Source organism: Necator americanus, chromosome IV (assembly GCF_031761385.1).
Source record: "Necator americanus strain Aroian chromosome IV, whole genome shotgun sequence".
Lineage (NCBI taxonomy): Eukaryota > Metazoa > Nematoda > Chromadorea > Rhabditida > Ancylostomatidae > Necator > Necator americanus.
In genome coordinates this window covers 26,758,036-26,769,237 of record NC_087374.1, presented here as the reverse complement: position 1 = coordinate 26,769,237, position 11,202 = coordinate 26,758,036, and the positions used below count along the sequence as shown (strand labels likewise).

General features: G+C 38.8%; 1 protein-coding gene across 2 annotated transcripts; it reads right to left on the bottom strand.

Annotated features, from left to right (window-relative positions):
* Window positions 1–1,126: 1,126 nt before the first annotated feature.
* RB195_002811 (uncharacterized protein) lies at window positions 1,127–6,624 on the bottom strand (the record flags this gene model as incomplete). Of its 2 annotated transcripts, XM_064200232.1 has the most annotated exons (4): window positions 1,127–1,494; window positions 1,910–2,067; window positions 2,331–2,524; window positions 6,574–6,624. In XM_064200232.1, 4 exons carry the CDS (start codon window positions 6,622–6,624, stop codon window positions 1,127–1,129), a joined length of 771 nt encoding a protein of 256 aa, XP_064056112.1. The 2 variants fall into 2 exon arrangements, with proteins under 2 accessions (XP_064056112.1, XP_064056113.1); XM_064200231.1 differs by lacking the exon at window positions 1,127–1,494 and having other exon boundaries at window positions 1,773–2,067.
* Window positions 6,625–11,202: the final 4,578 nt, after the last annotated feature.

The window sequence follows — 11,202 nt, the reverse complement described above, 5'->3', positions numbered from 1 at the left end:
GAAGAACATATGTCTTGAAAGGCACTAAAGATTCTTCGATCAAATGGCGAAACAAAAAATTACAAAAACTTTTGATGCTGAGAAGAGTAGGAAAAAGAAACGTAATAGTACTAAAGTAGCAAAAACACCATCTCTTCATATGTATCAACAATGGTATCTCATCACATTATACAACACTTTGATGAAAGCGTTTGGAATGGCTGACATCTATATTGATAATGAGAGATCAGCAAGCGATTTCCCTCAAAACAAACCTTCACTATGCATGTTACCGAAGAATAAAGGAATTTTCACGAAGGCAGAAAGTTTGATATCTTCTTTAGATATACAAAATCATGGAGAATTCTTAAGTCGGTAAATCTTAACCAAATTTAAAACGACATAAATATTCAAATATCATCCAAAAATATCATGGTTCGATGAGAGTCACCTTTTTTCTCAGACATGTCTTAGAAACAAAAGTACATGTTTCCCCGCTCACCCGAACAGGAATTGTTCCAGAGGAGAAGAGATAGAAAGGACCTAAAAAAGGTGGCTCGTCTGAAAGGATGAAACAGATGTGCTAAAAAAGATTTTCTGGAAGAAATGAGAAGCGTGTGTCTTGAGATATGGAATGGATAGTATGTATGAATAATGTTATATTCTCAGAAAATAACAGGACTTCGGAAAGGGTTCGTGGATAAAAGGTGCTTCTTGCAGGAAATCGAAACAGAGAAAGGAAAAGAAAACACAGCAAGGAATTACACTATGCACATCTGACGGATAATGGATAAACAGCAAAAATACTCCTCATACATATATTTATTTTTAAAGTTAATGAGATATGCAGGAGCAAAATTAGTTTGACTACATATTTTTCATAAACGCGTAACCCTTACCATTTCATAGTTTCTCATCCGTCGATGTATTCACCATGAGTGTCTACCACAGTGTTCCATCTTCATCTCAGGGTTACAACTCTCTGGGACTAGAAGGTGAGGGGGGAGAGGATACGGAATCTCAAAGAACAGCTTGAAAGTGAATGAGGTCAGTAGAGAGAAGTGAACAGTTTTCAGCTTCAGGGAATGCTAAGTGTGGTCATCTGACTGAGCGGAATCGGGGGAATAGGGAGGATGGAGACCGTTTCCTAACCCAGGGCTTCAAGTTGGTAACAAGCGCACAAAGCGACATACGAACGTGCGTTGTTGTGGGAGAAGTGAACGTCTCGGTCGATTTTCTCCGATTGCCACAGCCAACACGCAGGGCTACGGTGTGTAGAGTTCAGCGTCGACCGTCTGCTTGTCGGACAGCAACTTCTACTACCACAGCATTTCCCGCGAGACCCAGGCCGCAGATGTTCTGTGTGTGACAATTTGCCGAAAGAAGTGTTTCCGTCGTCGAAGCGGCGGAACCAGTTGTCGACGGTAGCGTGGACAGTGGTCCCCTTGCCCAAGGCCTCGTTCATATCAGCGGCAGCCTGACGTGCCTTATAGCGTTGCTTCATTTCGAAGATCCCTCATAGAAGACGTCGTTCTATTTGGATTACAATGGTGGCGCAACAGAGATGCGGCGCAGTCATGTACTTTTAGATACGTTCCAGAACCACCTAGCTTTTATAGAACAGAAAAAATGGGTGTCTCCGCTTTCAAACGTCATTTTTTAAACTGTAAAGGAATAACTAGCCAACCTAATGTATAATATCCGTAATAGAAAGTGCGGACGAAAATTGCTGTAAACTCGTACCGTAAACAATGTGTAATTCAATCATAAATGAAAAGTCTGGCTCTCAACTCCTAGTAAATCTTTGAACATAACCACCGTGCACAACAAACACAAACGATCACAGATGAAAATATTGCAAAGAATAAAGCGGCACTAGAGAATGATAGAAGTTTGTCGATCTTATCTCGTTCTCTTACAATCAGCTCACAATTTCTTAACGATCGTGGCAGTCGATCCACAATCACATATCGAATATCCATATCTGTATGGATTCGATTGTACGGGGTTTGACGAGCTACGATGAATATTGTGTTGATCGATGACCCAAGTGGCCATTCATAGCGCATTGGGAGTCGTAATGTACATCTAAATTAGATTGCAGATTAAAAAAAAACTCACTGCTGTTCTGAATTGGATGGAAAATTTATGCGAAACAAATTTTATCAAAATAGCCCCAGGAATGAAAGTGGTTGAATCAGAAGAAAGTGCTACCAATTTCCTGATCTACTTTTTCTTCTCATTGAACTGAACTCAGGATCGACCCTTTTATGTGAGAGAACTTCTTGTAAATCTATATATATATATATATATATATATATATATATATATATATATATATATATATATACCTTGGACAACTGTCGCAACTCGCTATAAGCGATACATCGTGTAACCGAAGTTGTGTGAAACGAGGCAATCGAGACGGGTCCGAGCAAACCGGGTCTGATGACAACAGATCCCATGTCACCAAAATCCCTGAGTTTTCCCTCAGTTCCGGTGTGACGACAGCATTTGAGGAATAGTTGCCGCAGCGTAGTTTGACCTAAAACGCAAAGTTTTCATGTTTATTATTAACAAGGCTTGAACACATTGATAAAACGTAAACAAAAAAATTGATCCTAACATACGCTGTGGCTGCCAGCAGAATTCAAAGCCGCGCGGTCTACGGTTTGATGGTTATTGAGCGCACCGTTGTGAACGCTCAATAACCACCAAGCACAGAGCACCCGCACGGCCCTGTCCTTGATGGTTATTGAACTCTGCGAACTCTGCAAGCAGCCTGTAGTAGGGTCAAAGCCAAATGAAGCACGGTGAAGTTACGTAAGCGCTAGAAGCGCTCGAAGCGGTACGGTGGAGTGCAGCGATGGATAGTGCAGGCACCTCTCGTCGCTGCAGTTTGCAGGGGTCCCACCTCGATTCAATCTGCTAGTTCCACCTCGTTGATTGAAACGGATTGGAGCGCAGCCGCTTACGCATGTGTACCACGGATCATGTCGTTTTGTCCCTATTACCCATTGAAGTTTGCGTTTTATTTTCATCGTTTATCAAGTTTTTCAACGCCTCAGATTTTTTTTTACATTTTTCTGTTATTCTAAGTAAGAAAAAACAACTAGTGTCGAAAATGCTCTCGTTGGCTTTTCCAAGTAACAATCGATTTCAGCCAATCGAGAGAAATCAGGGAAAATTTTAGAGAATCTAAACACCACCCTGTAGCGGAAAACGTTCTCCTCCAGTCAGATTTTTCCGGCACATTCACGGCAGTTTTTTTTTTCAACGGTTTATAATCTTTGTTCGCATTATTAAATTTAAAAAAAAACGCAAATGAACTATTCCTCAACCCTGCACTTCGATAATAAAAATGTTTACCTTCTCAGAATTTTCTCAAGATTGGCCACATTGTCTAAAATGTCTGCGATTATAATTATATGTCATTGTTTCCATCACTATTTAATTCCAAATAAATCTATCTATATCTAATCTAATTAAGCCACGGTCTCAGTGTTTTCGATCCGAGAGATCAAGGATGAGTTTTGGTACTGCATTTTCAAATGCATGCGTTCTTTGACGAGCTGCAAAGGGGAAAGTTATACTAACAATTTGTGCTTTCGACAGAAAATGAGATGGAAAATACAACAAATGCAAACAAATTTAGAGGTGAGGAGACTTTGCTTCCTGAGTGAAGTGGGGTTTTATTTAGCTTTAACGAACCGTTTAATGTTGCTAAAGTCAAAATATTGCAATAGGCGATGAACACGATTTGTTTATAGTGTAAAATAATGTTGATTCCCTAGAAATGTGAAACTGAAGTGATAGGAATCTGTCAGATTTTACTGTTCTGTACTGTTACTGTTCTAAGCGACACAAATTTCACCAAATGTCACACAACCAACAGAGACGATTAGCCGAATGCTGTCCTTCACAGTAAGGATTGCATAACAAACGTGTGAAATTGCTGAAAGCGCAATTAAATTAGCGCAGTCGGTGAGAGGTTCCGCCGTGACTACACGATGATATTTGGTTCGGAATCGCTCTAGTGCCAACCAAGCGTTTCATCTTTACGAGGTCGATAAATTGGTACCAGAGTTGTTCGAGAGGATAAGAAGACTGACTTGATACATTGGTTCCCCCCAGTACAGCCATTGTAAATGATAACGGCCGTTCATAAACTTTTCTCTTCGATCGAAATCGAAATCGAAAGGTTCTCGATTAAAGTCGCACGTATAATTGTATCCCTCTAAAGATTGAACAACGTAGAAATAGAAAGAAAACTGTGGAATAATTCCAAGTTTTTCTTCTACACAATGAAGACCGTTGAGGGAAATGTTTCGTTAAAATGAGAGAATGTTTCTTTAATTAGTTACCTACATACAAACAAATCCCATGAATGGACTAAAGCTACATATTGGGGGTACAAATAGGTTTTGAGGGATTTACAAAGATGACGTAACTAGCATTAAACCATCTTGTAACTGTATTCATATTAAGTCATGTTAAAGTGTCATCATTTTCTCTAAAAATCAGTATATATCATTTCGCTGAAGTGTGAACAACATGCCTTCTTCGTGCTCTGGCTATCTCAACCTTTGTGCCTACAAAACGCAATTTGCAGAAAGCGCTGCTCTTTTGTTTTAATTTGAAGAAAAGTGCAGCTGATGGACATCGATTGCTGTGTGAAACATATGGTGAACATGCTCCATCAATCCTCAAAGACATATGAGTACTGGATCCGGTCTTCAAAAAGTAGCGATTTTGACATTAGTGACAATAAACACGTCAGAAGACCAGTAAAGTTTGAAGGCGCTGAGATGGAGGCGTTTTTGGACTATGCTAAGCTCAAGAGGAGCTTGCTGAAACATTGGGAGTGACTCGACAAGTGATCTCAACCCGTGTTAAGGCCATGGGGATGGCAAAAACATGGAAACTGGACTCCGTATGAACTCAAGCCAAGAGACATTGAGCACCGTTCTTTCATATTCGAACAACTGCTCTAAAGGCAAAATTGGAAAGGTTTTTTGCACTCAATCGTGACGGGTTACGAGAAATGGATCCATGATGACAACTTAAAAATAAATAAAAAGCCAACCATTGTGACATTATGACAACCAGAAAATCGTGAGGTAAGCGCGGACATGAACATACATCAAAATCAGAGGCCGAAAAAAACCGAAACAAAAACCGAATATTCGTGGCAAGAAGCTTCTGTTGTGCATCTGGTGGGATCAGCTCGAAGTGATCTACTATGACCTACTCCAGTCTAACGAAGCCCTAACTGGGGAACGTCATCAACAACAATTGATGCAATTGAGCCGGGCAGTAAAGCTCAAACGTCCCCAATATGCGAAAAGACATGACAAGGTAATTTTTTACTACGAGAACGCCCCGACACATGTTGCAAAAATCGTCAAGGAAACTTTGGAAAGTGCTTCATTGGGATGCCTTATCCCACCCGCTGTATTCATCAGACATTGCTCCTTCCGACTACAATTTGTTTCGGTCGAGGTCTCAAGGTCTGGCCCTTCACGTCACTTCACTTCTTACGAAGAAGAGAAAATAGTTTCGATTTGTGAATTCTGAATAAAGCTTCAAAGTTGCAAAAAAAAAACCTCGAAGCTAATTTGTACCCCAGTATCATTTTGGTAGCTCCTACAGAAGCGGTGCGGATTTAATGGATGTCGAGTTATTGTAAGTTTTCATTCTGTCTGCGCAATTCACATTATGGAGTTCCTAAACGACAGCTTTCGTAGTTCTACGTGGTTAACTCAGATTTTTTTCGTCTGAGCATCTAGCAAAGGTTTTGTAAAAAAAATCTCTCAACCTCGTTGATCTAAAAATTGACTTAAATTATGTAAGTTGTCAAGAAATCGCCTTGTTGAAGAGCGCACTACCATCTTTTCTTCTTTCCCATACACAGGATTCAGAATAAAACGCCCTATCAGTCGATATCTAGATATACGCATATTTCTGTCCGTTTGGCAGCTTTTGACCAACAATAGCTATTTTTATACAGATTTTTTTTAAAGTTCAATCAATCCTAAGGATCATAAGAACCAAGGAAAAAGTCGCCACAAACAGGAAGTAACGAGTAATTCTCGTCAATTACTACTGCAACTTTTACAAAGTTTTTTTAAAGGGCGTCATGTCCTTGTCTACGACGATGTCTGCTGCATTTCCCTTGGAGAGGACGATGCAGATGTAATCTATTCCGAAGCCTCTTAATTTCATGAAAGTATGAGTGGAAGAAGAGGAAAAAAAGGAACACGTCTATAGTGATTAGTGCTTGGTGGAATGTAGCATAACTTTTCAATAATATTCTCTGACGATGTAATAACCCCTCCGCGACAGCGCGGTTCAGCAGCGAGCCAGGCAATTTTCAACGGCTATTTTTTATGATTTCGTGATCTTTGTAAGAAAAAAGTTTATTGTTACCTTAGTTAGTCACTTTAGTTAGTTTACTGATTGGTTTGTTATTACTTATTATTATTGCTTCATTGCTGAAATAAAGCTAGCAGAAGTCGATTAGCGCCATATACGCAAAAAAGCGCGCTGTCGTCAATAGGTTAACAAAGTATTAACTAGTACAAAAAAACTAACCGCTTCATTGAACTCTCTAGAAATCAGTAGAAGTAGAGCAACGGCTAGCATCGCTTTGTGAACGGAGACGAATGCCTACATATCCTTGCAAAACGTTGTAGGACAATCAGGAACAGCCTGAAATGATGAATCTCTGCTGTTCACTAACGAATCTACTAGCAACGCACTAGAAGAAACGATGTTTTTGAATGACGTATGACGAAGACAAATGCAGCGACGTGATAGGTAATTGCAGCAAAAATGAGACATTTGAAAAGGAAATTGAAGTGATAAATTAGTATTGACTAACCGGGGAGAACCTGGTTGTATGGGCAAATTTAGAAGAAAAAAGAGTTGAAGAGACAGAAAATATACGTTTTCTTAGTAAATAATCTGAAACGAACTACTACAAACTAAGATCCGGATGCTAGTTAGGAATAGTGCAGTTAAAGTGCAGAATTTCAAAACACATATTCATGCAACTGAGTGCATTTTTTTCAACGTGCTAACATCTTCTAATCTATCTTCGCACGCTTTGCGTGGAATTTTTAAATGTTCCATAACCAGGGTTGAGCTCTTCTACGTTGTTTTCCTGAATTCATTACTTTTAACCTTATTTGGAAATTCTGAAGTAGTGTTGAGCATGTTTCCAAGTTCACGTACTGTAAGAAAATCAAAGTGAAAGATAACTACGTAGCTATATATTTCCCAAAAGGAAAGAACTACATATGCATGGATGAGGGTGAGACTTGAAGTCATCCTGTGAAGGAGATGCGAGGTTTCTCTGGAAATATTCGTCCAAAATTTTCAATTTTTTCAAGTATTCTTTTCTTGAAACCACTGCACTGTTGACTAAATCCGAGAGTTCTTGTTTTGCCAGCTCCTTGGAGGTTTCGTTATCGACGTAAGATCCTCGCTGGTTCCGCCCATTTCTGCAGTCCGATTGATCCAACTACAGCTAAGCTGTGCTCTACGTATGCCATTTGGAAATTTATGTTTTCTTGGTTTGCAAACGAGGTTTTGGTGAAACTTCATTTGTGGCAAGAAGTATATACAACTTCGTTTTTATCAAAGGCCTGAGAATGGCCAGAGATTTCTGGCACTATGGATGTCTCGTCAACTCGTCTTCTTTCCTTGCCAACCAGCGATATCTTTCCAGGTATACCGCTGAGGATCCTCAAACAAGAAAACGAACTGATCGGTCTCATCGAGGAGTGAGCCTGTTGTGTCGCCACGTACTCAAATTGTCTCCTGGTGCATGTTTCGCCGTGATAAATACCAAATACAAATACTATGTAATAATAATAGTAGTAATAGTAATATTATTGTATTATATATTATAAACGTATTATTATTGTATTAGTATTGCAATATTAGTAACAACGATAAGTAGCAAAAAAACACAAAATCAGTTTAAAAAATGGGAAATAAACAGATTAACTGCAGTTTTTTTTTGTATCTGCTTGGGATAGAAAAGGACTAGCTATGTTCAGGAATCACAACACAAGGTTCCAGCAAAACAACTAATAACAAGTAATAATAACTGAGATTATTGAAACTTTCTGTCCAGAAATTAAGTTCCAGCAAACTTCGATGACAAAAAAGAAATCATAAACTCGCCCAAATTTCGTCAGTGGTACATCTTTTCCAGGTAACTGCATACGTGATGAATTCGGCGAGTTCATGATATTTTAAGAAGTAGATCGATGAACAATATTTGAAGAGGTAAGTTTAAGCGGTAACCATTTACAAAATAAACAAAATAAATAAGTACTGAGTAATATGAACATGTAACAGCAATGATGAGCAATGAAAATTCAAAATCAATTTACATAATGGGAATGTTGCTTGTTTTTTTTTGTATCTGACCGGGTGTGAACAAGGGCTGGCTATCTCCAGACTCCAAAAACGGTATGCCGTTCTTGGAAATTACTGTTCATATTTCACATCAACATAATCCTTGGACAAGAGGACATCTGAAATAAATTGTGCAATGTTCACTCGTCGTGCGTGCAACGTTTAGCTGATGAAAAGAAGAATGGCCCCAATCCAGCGGAAGGCAGACAAATGCACGATTTCAGCACACAGTTTTCTGGCACACTAGATTTGTGTTCGCGGATTTTCGTGTGTCACCGGTTCTATACCGAGATAAGCCAACAAAGCCCTCCGGATGTCAACAACATTAAGAGATAGATTTCCAAAGACAAGTCTTGCAAACAAAAAGGCTAAAACTGAAGGTAACGAGATGAACGGAAGCGAAAAAAGGACCAACGAGAAAAACTAAAATTTTCATATAAAATATCGAAATTATCTTACAAGAACATGTCTGTTTGTTCAAAAATAATGACATATAAAATGTGCTCATAATCAAAAAGAACATAATTTTCTCAAATATCATACACATGTTAGGAAATACCTGCAAAAACATTATTTTTTGTACATTTTCTGTATTCTGTATCCTGTATTTTCGCAACGCCCACCGATATCCGCTTTCTGTTAGAAATTGATACTATGGAGAAAATAACAACAACTATAAACATAGACACATCGTTGAATGACATCCTCATCTGCATTGCAACAGACTCGAACAGAATATTATTTTATTAAAGAACTAATCTTGGCTTTGATAGATATTTACAAAGGGTTCTGAAGAAAAATAAACTGCAAGAAAATTCAACGAGGCACTGACAACGATCAGAGTCATTATCTGTCCGGAAAGTTGGGTATAGCAAAAATTGTCGGGAAATTAATATAGCTGCGATAGTTCGTTAGGCAGCCTAAAGTAGGATTTTTGCTATAAAAGTTAGATATTCAGGAACACTGGGTATTCTATAAAGATAAATCAGATAAACAATAGAAGAAGAATGAAAAATGAAAGAAAGCAGAAAGCGAAAAAGATTTGAACATTGTAGAAAAACGAATAATTCTGTTTGAATAATGAGCAGGTTCTCGCCTATTTTCATTTTTCGTTTTGGTTGTCGAAACGAGTAATACTGATGAGAGCTAAAACAATTGAAAGATATATTTTTTGCAACTTTTTTCCCGAAATTCCGAGAGAATCTTCTATGTTTTCACGAATGTAGCACTAGCAAACTTTAGCACATGTCTTTCGATATTAGACGGTCCACTTCTTCTCTTGAAGTGACGTGATTCTTAGAAACCCAAATAAATATTTGTTCAAGATTTGAGAGTCAGGGATGCTCTAATGGGAAACAAAATTCTTTGACAACATCAGGAAGTCTAGTCGAAGTACGAGAAGACTAAGCAAACATAAGAACTTGTGTCCTTTGCCTGGAAGTGAAATGAATTCGCACAAAACAATAATAACAATAACGCAATTATCAAGCATCCATAATGGTTGTTCATTTCATTCTGTGTACTATAACAATAGTGTTATTTATTATTTATTGTTATTTGTTACTGTTGTTATTTATTTATTATTTGTTTATTTTGTATGTGGACGGCTGTGGCGCAGTCGGTTAGAAGTCCGTTGTAGCCACACGGTCGAGGGTTTGAAACCGCACTAGTGCAAACCAAGCCTTTCATCCCTTCGAAGTCGATAAATTGGTACCAGACTTGTATTGTATCAAGGCGAACTATTACAGGAGTCATTTGGGCCACCGAAAAATACTAGGATAACTATCTATTATATAAAGATATAATAAAAGGAAAAATACTATGATGACTATCTATACTTGCACATAAGCTTATTAGCAACCTTTAACGATCTGCCGATGCAAGCTACGAAGATTAAGCACGACGTCATTAAACTGACAGAGACGAGACGACGCCACCCGCTGAAAGCCCTTTATGAAACTGAAGAACTGTTCTTAGGGCTAGGCGAGAGAGAGAGAGAGAGAGAGAGAGAGAGAGAGAGAGAGAGAGAGAGAGAGAGAGAGAGAGAGAGAGAGAGAGAGAGAGAGAGAGAGAGAGAGAGAGAGAGAGAGAGAGAGAGAGAGAGAGAGAGAGAGGGAGAGAGAGAGATCTTGCTGTATTCGGTGTCGTCCACAACACAACAACACAACATTGAACTTTAAAAAGACACCAAAAAAAGATTGAACTTTAATATGGCAATGAATATTGGTTCTTCCGATTAACAGACGTCCCGAATCGAATGTTTACGGAAGAGAGAATGTGGATTAACACCAGTTTTGATTATTTTCGTCGCTTTCCGTCGAAGATCACGCTAAGATGAAGACGAAGTCGAACTATTCTACATGGACCTAGAGAACTTTTACAGAGACGACAATACCTTCTACAAGGTTATTGCTATCGATTTCAACGCCAAGATAAGAAGCGGTAGAACTTCACGGTTTATCGCACCTCCTGCAATGGAGTGAGCTGGAGGAGAGGATTTCTGAGTTCATCATCATCAGTTTATTATTGCAATCATAAAAACAATTCCAGAGGCCCTCCTCTCCACGCTGGCCGGAGAAGTCTTCCGTTAAACGGTACCGTAACGGAATTGACCACATCTTCATCAATAAAAAGTTTTGCCTTTTATTGACTATGATGTGGTCAATTTGACGGATGTCGCCATTGTAACAAAGTTTTGAACCGGATCGGAAAGATGAAGGAAGATTTTCGTCCAAGATGAGAGGAGAGAAAGCCGCAGTGTTCACAGAGCCATCATCGAGAATGATCTCTCCG